Source organism: Leiobunum rupestre, chromosome 3, assembly GCF_980474605.1.
Source record: "Leiobunum rupestre chromosome 3, qqLeiRupe1.1.hap1, whole genome shotgun sequence".
In the NCBI taxonomy this organism is placed as follows: domain Eukaryota; kingdom Metazoa; phylum Arthropoda; class Arachnida; order Opiliones; family Sclerosomatidae; genus Leiobunum; species Leiobunum rupestre.
The window spans coordinates 17235393-17253686 of NC_143386.1; the positions used below are offsets into that span (position 1 = coordinate 17235393).

Consider the following 18294-nt stretch of genomic DNA (forward strand, 5'->3'; position numbering starts at 1 on the left):
TAGGCTTGTTCACTTTCGATTATTTAAACATTTAACAATTTTTATTTAACTATTGGTTATTTAAATAAATACCACTTTTATTCAAATAAATGCTTGGTTGGGTAAAAAACACAATTAAATAAGTTAAAATGATATTCTTTTTACCAACGTTTTTTAAATTGTAGTAATTACTACCTATATTTGCATTTCAGAAATCTATTTTAACATATTGAACGCCAAGACAAGAGGCTTTTGTAGTATTTACTACCTATATTCGCATTTCAGAAATCTATTTTAACATATTGAACGCCAAGAAAAGAGGCTTTTGTAGTATTTACTACCTATATTTACATATTGGAATGTAATTTAACGTATTGAAGGTAGAGTATAGAGATTTTGTAGTATTTACTACCTACATTTGCATTTCAGAAATCTATTTTAACATATTGAACGCCAAGAAAAGAGGCTTTTGTAGTATTTTTCCTCCTATATTTACATATTGGAATGTAATTTAACGTATTGAAGGTAAAGTATAGAGATTTTGTAGTATTTTACTACCTATATTGGCATTTCGGAAGTATATTTTAACGTGTTGAATGTAGAGTATAGAGAGTGTTGTAGTATTTTTCTTCCTACGTGACTACACCGGAAACGTCTCTGTGTTATTCGCTTTAGTAATCAAGCCGAATCTGAACATATGTTTTACTCTTTATTCTACGAGGTTTAAACATACACCATTTCAGTACATTCTTAACTTATTCCATACGCTATTTAAAACACATGCAATAAAGATAACGAGGAAACAAGTTAACTCTGAACATATATGTTATGCTCTATACGTGAAGGATGTTGTAAGCTTAAATTCATAATGGTTAATGTGTAGTATTTTTCTACCTTTTTACATTTTATAGTATTTCTTTATCTATATTTGTGTATCGGAAATGTATTTTAACGTATCGAACGTAGAGTAAATTTTTTTTTTATATTTTCTTTATATATTTGCGTATCAGAGTTGTGTGTTGTCGTATTAAAAGAAGAAAAAGGAACTTTTCATAGTGTTATTCTACCTATTTACATATCGGAAATGTATTTATATTTTACCGTATTTAAAATATAGGTAATTGTTTTTATTGGCTTGACTTAAATAAAGCGTGAAAGGTATTAGTTTCAAAATGATATTTACAAATCTTATCCACACAAATTTAATTTAATTTTAATTTTAGTGTTTTATAGTATCTTTCTGACTATATTTGTGTATAATAATTATATTTTACCGTATTTAAATAGTAATAAAAGCGAATTGAAAGTTTGAAGAAAATATGAATTAAGTTCGTAAATAAAATCCTTTTATAGTACTTTGAAGGACTCTTAATACGTTTTCAACTTGAATAAAATTAAAAACAATAATCTAAGATACCCTTTAAAGTTAAATTCCTTTAGAGTTTATCAGTAAAACCACTTTAAGTATTTTTTCAATCCTTATACCTATATTTACATATTGGAATTGTTACAAAAGGTTCTTTTAAACGTAACTTAGTACACTAATTAAGTATTTTTAATTTACCGTAATTAAAATATAGGTAAGTGGTTTTTATCTTATTTTATACCTACGGAAGCGATAAATAAATTAAAGCAATAAATTTTTGGAGTTTGGAGATGGGTGGGAAAAAAAAATAAGGCTCTTCGTTTTTCCAACTGCTTTTCTGATGTACCCAAAAATGGACCAAAATAGAACAAAAGTACCCTTAAAACGACCAAAGTCACCATTTTCGGCCCTATGTACCCCATTTCGGACCAAAAGTACCCCAAACTGGACCTATTAGCTTTATTGTAATGTTAAACTCCCATAGAGATTCCCCTAAAAGAAAAAAACTTGCGGTCCAATTTTGGGTACATGAATTATTTCGGAGAGGGAATCCATGTTTTAAATTCAAATTAACCGCGCGCCCGGGCAATCCGCGCCTCCCAGGTAATCCACGCCTCCCAGGTAATCCACGCACGCGCGCGCTATCTTCCTGCCTAGGTTATCAAGTATCATACCACTTACATAATTTCTACTTATTTCGTACGATAAAACGCGATCGAGATATACGTTTTAAGAAATACTCGTGAGATTGGTTCAAGTGTCAAGCATACTACAATGATATTAAAATGAAGTTTAAAAATATTTCCATTCTACTTTAACAACGAATATTCCATGACGTGAAAACACTTCAATTCAAATTAACCGCGTCCCCCGGGGTAATCTGCGCACGCGTCGCCTAGGTTATCAATTTTTACATCATTTCAACTTATTCCGTACGATAAAACTTGATAAGATATACGTTCAAGTATCTTTCGAGATAAGCGTAGATAAATGAACAAGTTGGCCTGGACACAATATGTTGATATACGAAAAAACAAATCGTCGCGAGAAATACCATAAATACATTGACTTTTCGATGATTTTACCCCCATTTCACCCCTTAAATCCTGGATCCTCGATCCTCGATCCTGGGACTGACGCCACACCCTCACTTTCCTTCTACTGCAGTTCTAAGATATTCCTTGCGTTAATCGGTTCTGGTTATTTTTAATATCTGTCCCTTCTTAGCCGTACCATTTACAAGAACAAAAACTGGGGTTTTTTTTAATAAAAAAGTGGTAATCTTTATTTGATTTTATCGTGCGTTAATGTATTTAACCCAATCGTCGTTTCGACCAGCATTTACGTAAAGCCCACTGATAGTCGTCCATACCTCCGGCCGTCTTCCAGTTGCGTAGCTAGCATGGGTGATACCCGGGGCGGATATCATGGTGTTTTACTTACTAGCCTCTAGTTTGTGTAAGTTTTTCTTTTTTCACCATTGGGTGCCACACCCAGATCACGCTCAAATGGGTAGCACCCGGGGCAGGCCATCCCCGCCCCACCCTAGCTACGCCACTGCCGTCTTCCGGCCATCTGAAACACACGACAAGTTCAATAACTTATTCACAGTTTCTACGTTTGCGACATATTTTCTCCAACAACAATGATTTCAAGACCAAAGCCCCTGAAATGCGTGATAGTTTCATCACAAGAGGATATTCGGACTCTCGGAGAGTGTTTTAACGTCGTCTCTCAATAAAGAATCGCGCACTGATTTAGAATACTGTTCGTCGGATACTACACTCAATGCCAGAAAAACGCTTCGCAGGTAATGAATAAGCACAAAGACAGAACAATAAATAGGACATGCGAAAAGACATTGATCGCTAGACGACACGAATACGGTTGAATAGACATCTCTTTGGAAATTCAGTTTAACCATGTTCCCGAATATTTGCTTCGGGTGATTGTTAAATGCGCTCTCTGGTGCTATAGTTAAGATCTAACGGAAAACTAGGGTCAAACGGGGGTTAGAAAGGGGGGGGGGTAGAACATAAAGCTATTACGTGTGGCTACCATGTTGTGGCGCGTAAAATTTAGTTTTTCGGATTTAAATTAGCTAGAATTGTTCTTATTAATTTGAAGTAAATATAAAATGAATTATTCTTCATTTACTTATGAAACGATATTCATTTCTCCACTTGAAAAGGGGGAAAACGAATTGGATGTCAATTTTGTTTCTGGTAATTGTTTACCGAGGATTAATAAACAACCTTTTTATCGCTATCAATTTCAGGATTTCTCTATTGTAATATTGATTTTATTTTGTAGATGATGATGATGATGATTTAGGGTTAGGGAATGGTATAAAAAAAACTCCACTCATATGCTGTTTACTGCTCTATATTGAATCACTTTTAAACGATTAATTTTTTCATTTCTCCCAATAAAAATATTATCTAATGCTAAAAACTATCAATTAGCCAAATATGGTAATCCCGGGCGTGGAAAATTCTCTTATTTGTCATTCACAATTTACGAAGAATTTATCGAAGTAATAAGGAATAAGGTTTTTAAATTCATTGTTAACGATAATCAGGAGGCGAAGTACTTTTATCTTAGTGTTGATTCATCACCTGACGTATCTCACATTGACAAAATGACTATTGTTCTTAGATATATGGTATTGCCAGATGGTGAAGTGATAGTATGTTTTCTCACATTTATCCCCATAACCAGACACTGTAAAAGAACTAGCCGAAACTGATTTTTCCTTCTTGAACAAAAGCGGCATTGGCATTAAATGCTGTAGAGGGCAGTCTTATGACAATGCAGCAAACATGGCATGGTACTACAATGGTCTTCAAGCTCATATGGCCAATGCAAATCACTCGCACACAGCGGCACACTACATTCCGTGCGCAGCTCACTCGCTTAATTTAGTTGGTGTATGTGCTGTAGAAAGCTTTTTTGGTGCAATCTTGTTCTTCGAGCTTGTACAAGCAATGTTCAACTTCTCAGCATCCACCCACCGTTGGCTGGTTATGCTAGAATATCTTGAAGATAAAGGTGGCGAACGTCAACAAGGCTCTGCCCTTGTTTTAAAAAGAGTGACTGAAACAAGGTGGTGTGCAAGGGCCGATGTAACCAAGGCTTTATCTAAAGGCTACACCAGCTTTAATTGAGTTCCTCGTTGAGTTCCCTATGAAGTCCGACGCCGTAGTTAAAGAAGCTACCCAAAGATTTAGAGTTAATTATCCGGATGATATCGAGTTGGAGTTTTGAGATGAAATGGTTCATTTTAAGTATTTTGTATCTTAGTTAGAAACTATGCTAGCGTCGCGATCGTACTAACTAATCAAGTTTCGCAGATGTTATCACAGAGTAAAAAAGTTATAGATGTATCACGATCACAAACGCTACTGGTGAACGATCCTTTTCGAAGTTAAAACTGCTGGAAATTTGTTATCGATCTGCAATAGCTACTGAACTAACTTGCCATTATGGAAATTGAATACGGCGTCTTGCAAAATGTAGAAATTAAAGATTCCTGATAGCATTTACGACGAAAACGGTAAGGAAAGTTAATATCTGAAGTATTGTTGGTTTATAAAAATTACTGAACTTTTAATTTATGTTTAATAATATTGAGAAATACATTTTACTTATGTTTTATATTTTTTAATATTAAAATATGTTAATTGGTTTAATAGCATTAATAATTGTTAATGTTTTTATTAAAATTGTTCCTTTAGAAAATTCAGAAGTATTATAGATTAAGGTGTTAGTGGCCGACAGGAGAAGCCCGAGATTATGACTGCCTAGGGGCTTCCATAGGGCTAAACCGGCAATGCCTCCCTGATTGTTTTGACTTTCCATCCTCAACTTCATACAGTGGAGAAAATACTGTAAACTGCAATCGTCCACGTTGTAATACCTGCGCCTACGTTAGCTCAGATTTAGCGGTTGCCACGCCAAAGTCTAATTTTACCATTAATTATTATTTAACGTGCACGACATCCAACCTGACCTCCGCCCTGTCATGCAAAGTTTGTGACATGTTATACATCGGGTGACCGTGTAAGAGAACACCTGCTAGATATATGGAGTCTCTCATACCAAAATCATGACACGCGACATTTAAACTACGTCGCTGCGTGTTTTGAAGACTAAACGGCAACCAAAATCATAGAGTAACCGAGGAAAATCGACTAAGCTTCAAGTTCGGAACCAAAAACCCTTTGTATCTAAATAAAAAAATTCCTTTCACTGATTTAAGGTCCAGTAATTGTGTTATAAATCAACGGATCGGTACGTTAAGTTAATTTTATTTCGGATTTTGTTAGAGTTTTTTTTGGCCATTTTCATCTTCTTCGCAAAGATATTTGTAAACAATTAGTTTAAGAAAATTAATTTACAGCTTTTTAAAACGACATTAATTACCAGAAGTATAATCAGTGCCTCAAGAGATATTATCTTACTACACAGAAAAGCTAAACATGGGTAAGAGTTAGTGTTGTTTCCTTAAATACATCTGTTTAAATAAAACGAGTTTCACAAACAATGAATCTTCCAAGATCTTTCCGGTAGTGTTAAAAACCGGAACAGCTGGTAAGTGGTCATGTTTAGAAATTAAACTTCGTGGTTTTTAAACATAATGCTAAGCACTGATGTTTAATAAGTGTATATTGTGTTACAAGTTTAATGTATATTTCGCGTTGTCTATATATTTCGTTTAATTTCGTTTTCTATTTTTCATATGGAGCGGGTTCTTATATCATCTCATAATTTTAAGATATTGGTAATTAAGACTAATTACATAACACTAATGCATATAAATCAATAATTGATCATGAACTACTAAAAATTAATAAAATAATATTACTTTTGATGTGATTTAAGGCCGTATTAAAACAAATATAATTAAAAAAGTATCGCTAAAATATAATCAGGCAGTTAAAGAAATGAAATCGACAGTATAGGCAGTATGTTTCATTAATTCGTAGCCAATTAATATTAATGTAATTTTAGATCGTAATTAAACAACTCAAATATACGGCTACTCAAAGAGTGGCGTATACGGCAAATTAACATATGTTTTAATCCACAACACCCGAACCTTTGAACATGTTTAGAAACTAATCTTAAAAATCTTTAGACGTGTTTTCATTGTAAGCGCCAAAAGCATTTAATATGTTTAATCTCTAAACGTATTCTATCTAAACACGTTTTAACGATAAATATGAGAAGCAAATAACACGTTTAATTTCTAAACGCATGATGTTGCAAAGCTGAACACCACTATCGCCTAAACATGATCGGTTTTAAACATGATAAATATTCTGTTGCATTTTGGTGTTTAAGAAAGTGTTTCGTATCTAAACACCTAAAGAAAGGTAGGTCAAGAGTATACCGGTAATATTATCCAACTTTAACCAAATACAATGCGTTAATAGAAATGTATCCCTATTATTTACAAATTACATGAAATAAACGGGACGGAATAAATAAATGCAACGAAATAATTACCTAGCATATTATAATCATATTTGAATAAGTAAATGTCTCGAAACAAAATTCTTAAAATAGTTTGGTGGTAAGACCCCGCAAATTATAAAATCTCTTTTTACACAACATTTGTAGTGAATATGTTTTGGTTCGGTTTTAAAAATTGTCCTTATTCATCGGTGTCTAAAACGTTTTCATTTAAGTTTTTAATGGAAATTACCCGGGGAAAAAGCAACGTACAATTGAGCATGTGAAAACACGTGTTCCGGTAAATACCCACGTGTTTGCCAGTGAGCCTTGTTATTGTTATTGGCTCGTCTCGGGCTCTTCTTACCTAAACAGTTCGTTTAGGACACTCTATAGAGCTCGGAATAAATATTACGGGGCTCACTCGTTTTGAGTCCTCGACTCTACACAAATTTTATGGCACAGTACAAAAAATATTACGATTCAGTACAAAATAAATGGCTGCATGTTTTTGTAGTTTTTTTGAAAGGGATCCCTCACTCACAACAGGGGAAGGCATAGGGGTCACAAAAAAACTGGTTTTGAAGCACACTGCAAGTCTGGATTTTATGTTACCCCTCTGCCTCCGCTGTTGTGAGTGATGGATCCCTTTAAGTAATCGGATTTAATGTACCTATACATAAGCATTCATTTTCTGAATTTCTCACAATGTGAGAATGAAAATTGTCACGGAGACTTTTCCAAAATTATGAAAAATAACACTTTTCTAGTTTTGGACCATTCTTTTTGGTCGTGTTCGACTACGGAGTGACGTAGACAAGAGCGATTTTCGAATCGCACATCATAATTATTTTTCCACTCTTTAATTTTGTATATAATCTCTTAACGTTTATAGAGTTTATTCTGGATAAACTTTGCGTACATTTTTTGTTATGATGTTTCGTAAAAACATGAATTCTAAATTTATTTTAATGTCTGTCCCTTCTTAGCCGTAACACTCACAATAATAAACACTGCTTTTTCAGTTCGTAAAACTGGTATTTGTATAATGTAAGTCCCTTTTTCAGAAGGAGAAAAAAGATTAAATGGAACGTAATTATATTTATTTAGGTGAAACCAAATTGGTTTCATATGAAAACACTGTTTAGAACAGCGAAGACTTAACGAAGTATTTAATTTCTAGTCAAATTTAAAGATAATTCATAAATAATACAAAATCTAGTTGAACATTTTCTCTGCTTTTCATATCAAATATTTTGTATCAAATAATTTATATTACTTAAATTCCTCGAATAATAGTACTTAAATTCCTCGAATTCATTATCCTGCCATTTTAATTCATTTTGGGCTCCCAACGCCATATCGTTACAAAATAATTACTAAGAATTTTGGAATTGCTGTATTTGTTCTCTCCGCTGTGCCCCGGCCCCTTTCCCGTTTCGTTTTCCTCTCTCCCTTCTCTGAGAATGGACCGTCTCCGTTTCCCCCTTTACCCCGTTGCCGAATTTCTTTAAACTAACGATTAAGCACTTAAAAAAAACAATTAAATCGAAACATGTAAAAGGCAAAGGTTTCCGACGTCAGGGATCCAGTGGTGGTTTTAGATTTCGCCTAGGACAAATAGTTTTAGAGATATAAAAATAACAAGACGTACACACAATCCTTCTAATGTGTTAAGTTTGTTTGAGCTATTCACAGCAAACTGTAACGCCGGTATCGCGACCAAAATATACACGGTCACACATATATACATATTTACACTTATTTGTTACTTCTAGTCATACTTTGAAAGCATCGAAGATTCCTTCGATCAGTGTCACTTTTATTTTTTACTTCTGATCACACTTATATGTTACTACTAGTCAGCCGTTGAGTGTCACACTTATTTCTTCTAGTAACTTATTAGTTACTTCTGATCACACTTATTTGTTACTTCTGGTCATACGCCGAAGACTAGGCCGATCAGTGTCATACTTAATTGTTACTTCTGCTCATACGTTGAAAGCGCGGCCCCTCTGAACGGCCTTCAAAAACGCCAGAGGGAAACGGGCGCGTAGACCTCTATAAACACGCGGATTTACAATGTTGGAAATTGCGGGGGTCCGTATACGCTGCCCAAAACACCTTACTTAGAATTAAATTTAAGGAAAGTATTTGCAATTCTAGGTTAAATGTAAACCACAGCTATTCAAAAATATAACTTTCATGAAAATCGGATTTAAATTAAGGAACGTTATGTCGACTTTCAGGCGGAAATATAAAACCACGAACATTGGCGTCCGGTAAATAACCCCGAAAACTATACTTAAATTTAATATTTACTGATATAACCGAAGTTGTAGTTTAACTAAATCCTAACCTATCCAATAATATTTTTTTAACGTTATCGGACTTAGTTTTAAAGAAAATATCTACCACATAAAGGAAATCACCGAAAATAGTAAATTGGGCAAATGCCCAACTTCTTGGGCTCCGATTTGAAAACTTTATGAAAGGCTATCAATGGCGATGTCTGTACATTCGAACGAGATATCATTGAATCTTCTAGCCCTAACCGTTGAAGAGGTATGCGTGACACGGCGGCATCGGCGGCATCGGCAACGGCTACACTGTACGTGAGACTAATACACACAAATCCTTAGGATTGTGTGTAAAAAGCAATGCATGTTAGAAAAGGATCTCAGTCGAAATTTCGGGGCTTACGGTTTCAGCATAGACCAAAGCCAGGCGATCCGGAACAGATTGTGTTGTAGAACGGGGGCTTGTAGAAGGCAGGAGTCGAGGGTAAGAATAAACAGTAAACCTATCGTGGGCTTGTCGAGCGTAAGAATAAACAGTAAACATATCGGTTTACTTTAATTATAATAGGGAATCTTATACATTACTACTTTGGGACTTCAGCGGCGGCGATCGTCAAAAATTCCTTTGGGGGCCTGGGCCATTTTGTTTATCCAAAAATGCATGTACTTAAAACTTAAGCAACAAAATGTGCAGCTCTTTACCTTTAACTATAAAATTTCACTCCGAGGTGTCTTCCGAAAAATCTGTGTATATGGCTAGATCACTTTGTAGCATAACATATGATAAATTTGGAAAAACAGGGTACACGACGAGGCAATTTCCTGTTTGGACAAATCTATCGAAATCAATTTTATACTCATTTAATTTTATTGTTATTTGCATCTTCAATGTCATAATAAAGACGGAATTCGGACGAAATTAAAGGCGGCGAGGTTAGGAATTTTATTTCTTACAGCTTTGGGTGTTTTCTAAGCCTTGGTTTATTTATAGATCCTTATTTGATGGTAGTGTATACTGTGTATGCAGTGGGTTTTGACTAATGACATGGTGTGTATCAAAGATCTTTAGCTGTCAACCAGCGTTTATACCGTTTCAAACCGTTTCCACCTACCCAGAAAAAACCATTACTCAGGTAGACTAGGGGTTGTGATGAAAGATGTACAATAATATTAGAGTCTATTTAGCATGCATCAAGAGTTTACCGAGCTAATTTGATGTATTACCCGAAAGATATTTGTCAATTAATTTTACACGCTTATATCATCTGTTACAGTTTATACCTTGACTAGGCTTTTTAAATGCCAGAGAATTAGGTAGAAGAACAACTAATATCAAATAGCTAATTATGTAATCACAGGGCCATTGTTTTCCGTGTTAACAATATCGGATAATTAGCTAAAAATCGTTTTAGACAATTATAGAATATTTGTTCACTCGTGAAATTGCTCTTTCTCAATTTATTTGTGGTATTATTTTATTCCTCGATTTATTTTAATTGCAAACAGCTAAGTTTTGAAATAAATATTTTCCCATATTATAAAAATATATTTTTAAAATAACAAAACTATTAAACTTTATAATAAATGCATCAAATTAATAAATAATAAGAGTAAGAAAATTATATTATCAAAAGAAACTAATTTTCACGCACTTTTTTATTATTTAATAGTTAGGAGGATTCGTAAAAAATTGTGCATTTTGGGTTAAAAGCATGAATATTTCTGGAGATGTAATTCAACGTAATTAGAAACAGATAGGATGCGGAGGCATTCGATATGTAGAGCAAGTAATTAGACGATTAAATAGCAAAAAAAGTGAAAAGTCATTTTTACGGACGTCTCCCGTTGAAATGACGGCGCGCGCAGCATCCAGCCCGCCGTGGAGAAAAGCCTCGGTTGTTTTGAGGGTCGTACATTCTGGAGCGTTTCGTCTCACTATCTTGACCGCGCTCTTCGGAATAGGAAAACGTAGCCTTTCTACGGGGATATTTTAAATTATTTCTATTCAAAATCTTTCATTTAAACCGTGATCTTTAAAATAAGTTAAAAGGAACCACCTATGGACTGCATTGCAAAGGATGATAAAATTAGCGAATTAGTAGATTAGTCCATTATGAAAAGGGATAATAAAGCTAAACCCTAAACAAATTTGAAGAAATTTAAAAACTTACTAATAGCTCGTATCGATAGGTCTTCGAGCAAACAAAAAGACGCGAAACTCGGACCAAATAGATCTTCGAGTGAAAAATTAATAAAAATATTTGTGTTAATACGGCATTAAATCACATCAAAAGTAATATTAGGCGAAAACTATTCGCTAGTTTTGGAGTAATTTTTTAGGAAATAGTGAGCAACTTCAAAATAAAGTTTGGCTGTTATTGTATGGAAGAAGTTGGTAGTTTGGGGTAAAAGGTGTACTCTTTTCGTCCCAAAGCGAGCGAATAGTTTTGGCCTATTATTTTATTAATTTTTAGTAGTTCATATTCAATTAAAGATTTATACGCATTAGTGTTATTTAATTCATAACTTAAAATTATGATATGATATAAGAACCCGGTCCATATTGTAGTTAACACTTAATATAACGGTGGTTAACGAAAATTATTTTTTTTAGAAAAATAGAAAACGAAATTAAACGAAATGTATAGACAACGCGAAATATACATTAAACTTGTAACGCAATATGCACTTATTAAACATCAGTGTTTAGCATTATGTTTAAAAACCACGAAGTTTAATTTCTAAACATGACCTCTTACACAGCTGTTCCGGTTTGGAACACTACCGGAAAGATCTTGGAAGATTGTTTGAGAAACTCGTTTTATTTAAACAGATGTGTTTAAGGAAACAACACCAACTCTTACCCATGTTTAGCTTTTAAACATGTTTAGATGTTAAAACCTAAACACCTTTTTTTCTGTGTACGCTGCCAAGGGTGCTCCGAAGTTCGAGGGCCCTTTTAGAATTTCATTCGAAAAATGATCGAAATTAACGTACAGGTTAGAGACGTTAGAAACGAAACCGCTCACAGGCACCTACTACGTTGCTCAGCTAAAACCGTATTTTGCGCGAACAAAATTTGATTTAAGTCCTCGAGACGTTCATTTAGAGACAAATAATCAAAATGAATCAATTACGGCCTCACGACAAAACAACTGGTATGCTATTCGCGCAGGGAGAAGTTAAATATCCCACGTTTACAGTATTAAGTTTTCAGTATTAAAGTATAATTTTTTTGTTATTTCAGCACATTTCGCTATTTTTAGGCCTTTGTTATACGTATTTCATTTTTTTTTCAAAATTGGTGCACCACTCCTGTAAATATTGAGATATCTCGTTCTTGTTTTGTGTTTCCCTGTTAGTTTTGTACTAATTAATGTAGTAGTGTCACACGAGGACGTGCGGCGTTAAGTTGGGGAGCTTTGTAACAATAAATATTCCGATTTAATTCCCATTACATATAATCCCTATTTTATTTATAGTTTACGTGTTTTTAATCCTGACTATTATACCTACGGAATATTATTCAAATTTAATGCAGCAGCTTTTACATTTCTTCCAATGCTCGTTTAAAAACGATCAATCGTCTGGTATGGACGCTGGCCGTCCTTTCCCCTTTTTTTCGGTTGGCGGTTTTACTTAAAACGCTCGGCGAGTATTCCCTCCAGGTATACTCGCAGGATCGCTCTTAAATGGGTTTAGAGGGTCTAATGGCCATAGCCCACTATTCCCCGTATTGTCACTTTTGACCTTGTTCCGTATGTGCTCGTGAAGTACTTTCGTTTTAAAGATAAGAATTGTGAATTGCCAAAATTGCCAGTAACGGCTTATTTTTGTATAACTTCCAAGAAAGAATATTTTCTGATATTTCTAATTTAATTTGTATTTTACTCTTCGGAGTTTCGTTACCTTTAACCCAATTTCTTATCCAATTATATGCCCTTACCAAAGATGGGCACTTTGTGATATTTCAGTAACAGCTCACTCTTCTAATGAGCGACAATCAGGCAATAGGATGAACTCACCTCACGGCACACGATATTATATCTAGGCAGCCTATAATACAAAATTTAATCAAGACCGCTCTGATAATATTTCCGTAAATGTGTAAGTGATGACGTTACTCTTATATTCTCATGGGAGAATAGTTTCGACTTAGATCAAAAAACAAAATCGCGAGGTGATACGACTAGTAACAATAAATATCACATCAATACGTTGATATTTTTCACTCGGTATTAGAATTATTTGAAATATATTTTATATATTGATTTAATAGAGGGAATGAATAGCGTCGGAATAAAAAGTTAATTAAAAGTAAGAATCTTTTGCGGAAGATAATACCGCCATTGGTTTTTGAACTTTTATTTTTTTTCACTCGTTCCACGACACATTGCCTTCATAGTGTGAACTATTATCGTAAGCATATGCGTATTTATTATTCAATGTATCTTTGTGGTTAAGATATATTTTAACAAAGTGTAAAATACCTACCAATGTTTTCAGACGTTGGTATACATTGGAAGAACAGAAATAACTTATTATAATGGGTAAATAGTTATTAAGTTTTTTAACGAAAAGACAGACATTGATGCTCAAAGTTATTTATTACTTTTTGATAATAATCATTACATATTATTTTGGATTTCAATTTCGTTGTCCTTCTGCAATATTTTTTCTATATGCGGCATTCTGTATTCTCGATACAACAAACAATCCTCCACTATATCAATACCTAAGTGCTCCACCCAGAGAAAACATCCTCTCGCAAGTAGCTGAAGTTGGCGGCGCGGACAAATACTTCTGCGCAAGAGCAGCTATTGCTGGGTATTTATTGCGGTACTGTCGCCAATAGGATAGTGGGCAGAATATATCGGGATTGATAGTTGGTTCTTGCACGTAGGAATGGATGATTTCCTGTAGGGAGCCTGGTTCCAGTCGTGGTTTCTTTCTACGCATTAGAGCGAAATAACTCGAGTTAAGATCTTCAGCCTCTATCGTCGTGCGTCCTTGACTAGATGAATCAAAAAACTCTGATGCAAAGGTCGTTAGCATTGCTATGGCATCGTTTTGAATTCAGGGTAGATTTCTGCCCAAGTCGGAGCGTTAAAATCACCTATAATTAACACGTCATACATTTTAGAGAATTTGATATTAAAATATTATGTTTAAAAGTAAAAATAACCTGTTTTGGGTAACAACTTACGCACCAATATTAAAACTTCATTAAAGATCTACCCGTACAATATATTGTAAAGTTTGAGTTACTTTTACTTTCATCGTAGATATTATTACTAATACAATTACCTTCAAAAATAAATAACTTTTGCCTTGGGTCAACCATGGCTGGTATTAAATAGAAAGGGTCAGAGAGGTGGGTGCTAAATCGAGACTCCAAGTCCTTCAATATATTATTTCTAAGTACTGGAAATTTGGTGGTATTATTGCCGTAAATAGTTTCAAAGGTTTCTAATAACTTCATTGCGACCATTGAAATTTGGGGTCCGTCTCCTTGTAGACAGTCTGTAGCTTCTTTCAGCGGCAAAAGCAAGTTGTGAATGTCTTTAATTTTAGTGAATAGTCCGGGAGACGGTGCACTCGTAACACCATGAGTCGCCAAGGAACTATCTTTGGAATTAATAGCTTCCATTATGGTTTTCGTTAATGCCGTCTTCATTCCAGGCTTCAAGAAATAACAAATATTTATAATGCAAAGAACGTTTTTACCGGAAACTTTAAGTACGTCTGATGATACCCTTAGAAAGCGCTCCATTGCGTGGCATAAAGAATTCCATCTCGTTTTTACCGGACAAATTAAATCCAAGCCGTCGTATTTGGTTCGAAGAATTTCAGTCCATTTTGTTGACCTCCGAAAAAACATTATTACGCCGTTGACGTAGTCACAAACGGGCTTGGACGACGTGTCATTTTTGAGATTGTTAACTACAACCAGCTGCAATGTGTGGGCAACGCAGCTTAGCCGAGTCCATTTAGCTTTTGAAATTGTATCTTGAACAAGAATCCAGCTGTCGTCGTTCCATGCTAAAACGATTTAATAGACTTTTAAACGACTTACATTTCAATGTTCCTGAGGTGAGGTAACATAGACATAATAATATATGTAGGTATACAGTAACAACAGGTACATATATTTGATTACACCAATGGCGCACCAGTAAATTACTTCTAGACCTGAGAGACGCTTGGTTAAAAATACTTAACACTTATTAGCCCTGAAGGGAGTCGGTCATCCAGCCCTTCCCCGTGCACCACTAGATGGATTACAGCCTCACTATTATTACCATCATCTAATTGCTCGTTGGAATCATCGTCATCAGACTCTCCATCCTCCCAGGGCTCTGAATAAAGGGCTTGAAGATTAAATGCCTTAATCATGTTGCTGGCGTTGTCCGCGCAAACTGTGACAATCTATATTAAAAAATAATTGAGTGTTATTCCGATTTTATCGATCGTGGGGGTGAAAAGTACTATTAATAAATTAGAAAATTGAAAATACGAAATAATAAAATTACCTGAGTAGAAGCAACCCCAAGGTTTCCAAGAATTTCCTCTATTTTTGAAAGGATGTTTTCTCCAGTGTGCGCTGCGTGGAATTGCGCAAAAGCGAGGGTGCGATTCTCTAAGTGGAATTTCTCGTTAATAAATTGGCATTTTATCCCCAGTACCGCCTCTCTTGATCGCGAGCTCCATAGATCTAACGTCAAGTGCAAGTAAGACACACCGTTGAGCGACGTTTTTAACTTGGGTACGATATCTCCGGAAACAAAACCTTTTAGGTCCCTCGTTAAGGTTCGTCGAGACTGGAGTCGAATATGTGGCAAGAACATGTTTATAAAAGCTTTGAAAGCTTTTCCATCGACAAATCCGAGTGGAAGGCCGTCAACAGCCACCAGATCTACCATGCATTGTTTAAAACATAATTGCTGGGCGGACGTTTGTGAAGTCTTCTTAACTGTCTTTGGGCAGAACCCATGGGATACCAAAAACCGACCGTTATTTTGTACTACGTCCTCGCGTGGAGAGAGTGAAACATCTTTGTGTTTTGACTAAAGTAGTAAAATAAAAAAATCAGCTTTACGGTGAAATGCAATACATCAGTAGCCTGGGTAAAATGTCCATAGACTAGTTTTTACATATAAAAACGTAAGACTACACAAAAATTCGCTGTAAGTGACGCTTACATTAATCCCCCGCCACCCCATACTTAATTCGAGGAAAGCCCCTAATGCTGTACTTAAAACCTACAAGCGATAGAACCATAATTACCTAAACGGACAACAATGTACCTGTAAGTGCCGTTCAAAGTTTCCCGGTCCAACTCCTCTTTTCTGTTCATTACACAGTTTACATGTGAGCACTTTGTTGGAACCTGGTGTACTATTGCCAATAGGAATTGATCCATTGTAAACAAAATACGCGTTGAGATTGTACTGTCCGAAAGTACCAGAGTCGAACTTCGAAGTGAAGTCTGGGCATTTAATCAAACTATCAGCCATCGCTTGCTTGTAGCTAATGAAAACTAACCAAATTACACGGCGACTTTAAATACGTAAGTTACAAATGTATAAATCATGAGGTTAACGATAAAGCCGCAGTAGACTTGGTCATTTTTTAAATAGTAGAAAATTATTTATCAACACTACAGTTATTAATATATTTTGACGTAATATGTAGTAGGGATATTGTTCGCGTGGATTTTTTCTAAATTCGAATCCGACTTGTTGACATTTTAATTATTAAAGAAGTATAATCCGTAAAGGTGTATATATTTGATAAAATTTTTTATATGACCAAACAATATTATTTGGTAAGATAACAACAGTATTTGTCGACTTTGATATTGTTTCAATTGTTCACGCGATAATTAAGTTCATAATTTAATCAAAATTAATTCGCGGCAGTAATTTGTACATTGATCGCGATTATTAATCTAATACTATTCGATCACCTATTTTGTTCTTAAATCTCGTCTTCGTAGGCATATTTAAACTTAATATCGAGTGATGAATTAATATTCGAAAGCTTGTCATTAAGCTCAAGTCTGACGTCATTCGTTCAGTATATTCTAGCTGTGATTTTGGCGGGAAATAATATTGTGACTCGATATCAGATATTTGGCTAACTGATACGGAATTTCGATCCTCGGTGAGCGAAAAGTGCCCATCTTTGGCCCTTACTCTACCAACTTTACTAAAGAAACGTACGTGAAATTGCGAGTTAAGGAGACAACATTTTGAAGTTTCTATTCTATTAAACTGCGTTTAAACAACAGGTTAATAGTTTGATTGACGGCTCCATAGTTGACTTACGCTTTGAAACCAAAATATCTGTAACTCAATAATCCGGTGTAAAATTTAAAAGTTTCGTAAACGCTCTTCATTTTCAATTTTAAAATCATACTTTAAAAAAATTTAATTTTAAGGTTTTGATTCGTGCATTATGGTGTGACAAGTTCTCTTTTTATCAAACTGGACAACGAAGAGTTTCGTTTAAAGTTCGAAATTCTGTTTATCGATCTACTTTTAAATTTAATTTTTTTTGTCTTTTGTTCACTAGAAGAATTAAACTTAGTTGAATAAAATAGGATTTGTTTCTTTCAAAAATAACACTGACTGTTATGGTTGCTGGCAATGGGAAGCCCACTCCCCACTGCAGGATGGTTGGTGTATCACTACCGACATTCAGCAGTGAGAGTACCAACCCACCCTCGTTGGTCTGAGCCGAAACACCCCAGTTGGTGCACCCCTTGGTCCGTTATGGACTGACTTTTTCTATACAGCTAAAGTGACGTACGAAAATAAAGGGTTTTTTAAAAAAAACAAAGCACTAATAATTCGCGTTTCAAGTACCTACAAATTAGACTTCGTTTGGGTAAAAATGTGGGCTTCGCCATTGTAGTTACTTCCGCTCATTTTATCCGATTTTCTGGATCACCTTACAGTTATTGCAGATAGTGATTTAAAAAAGCTCCTCCGGTTTTCCTATTGTCATTCAAAAGGTTTCTGCTAGAGTGCTTTTTCGTTTTAGAGCATGATGGGCCGGCGATGACATAATTGGTCGCCTTAATCAATGATCGGTTAACTTATGAAACAAGCCTTTGAATTAAGTGAAATAACCATACTATCTTGATTGTGCAAATATGCCAAACATAAAATTAAAATATTTTTAAAA

At 34.9% G+C, this 18294-nt stretch overlaps 1 protein-coding gene across 1 annotated transcript; it reads right to left on the reverse strand.

Moving 5' to 3' along the window:
* Window positions 1-13830: 13830 nt before the first annotated feature.
* Window positions 13831-16619, reverse strand: LOC149949711 (zinc finger BED domain-containing protein 4-like). Its single transcript, XM_090169463.1, has 7 exons — window positions 16410-16619; window positions 16305-16364; window positions 15636-16169; window positions 15405-15531; window positions 14846-15144; window positions 14410-14785; window positions 13831-14159 (listed from the first exon to the last, which is right to left on the reverse strand). Exons 1-7 carry the CDS (start codon window positions 16617-16619, stop codon window positions 13831-13833), a joined length of 1935 nt encoding a protein of 644 aa, XP_090025589.1.
* Window positions 16620-18294: the final 1675 nt, after the last annotated feature.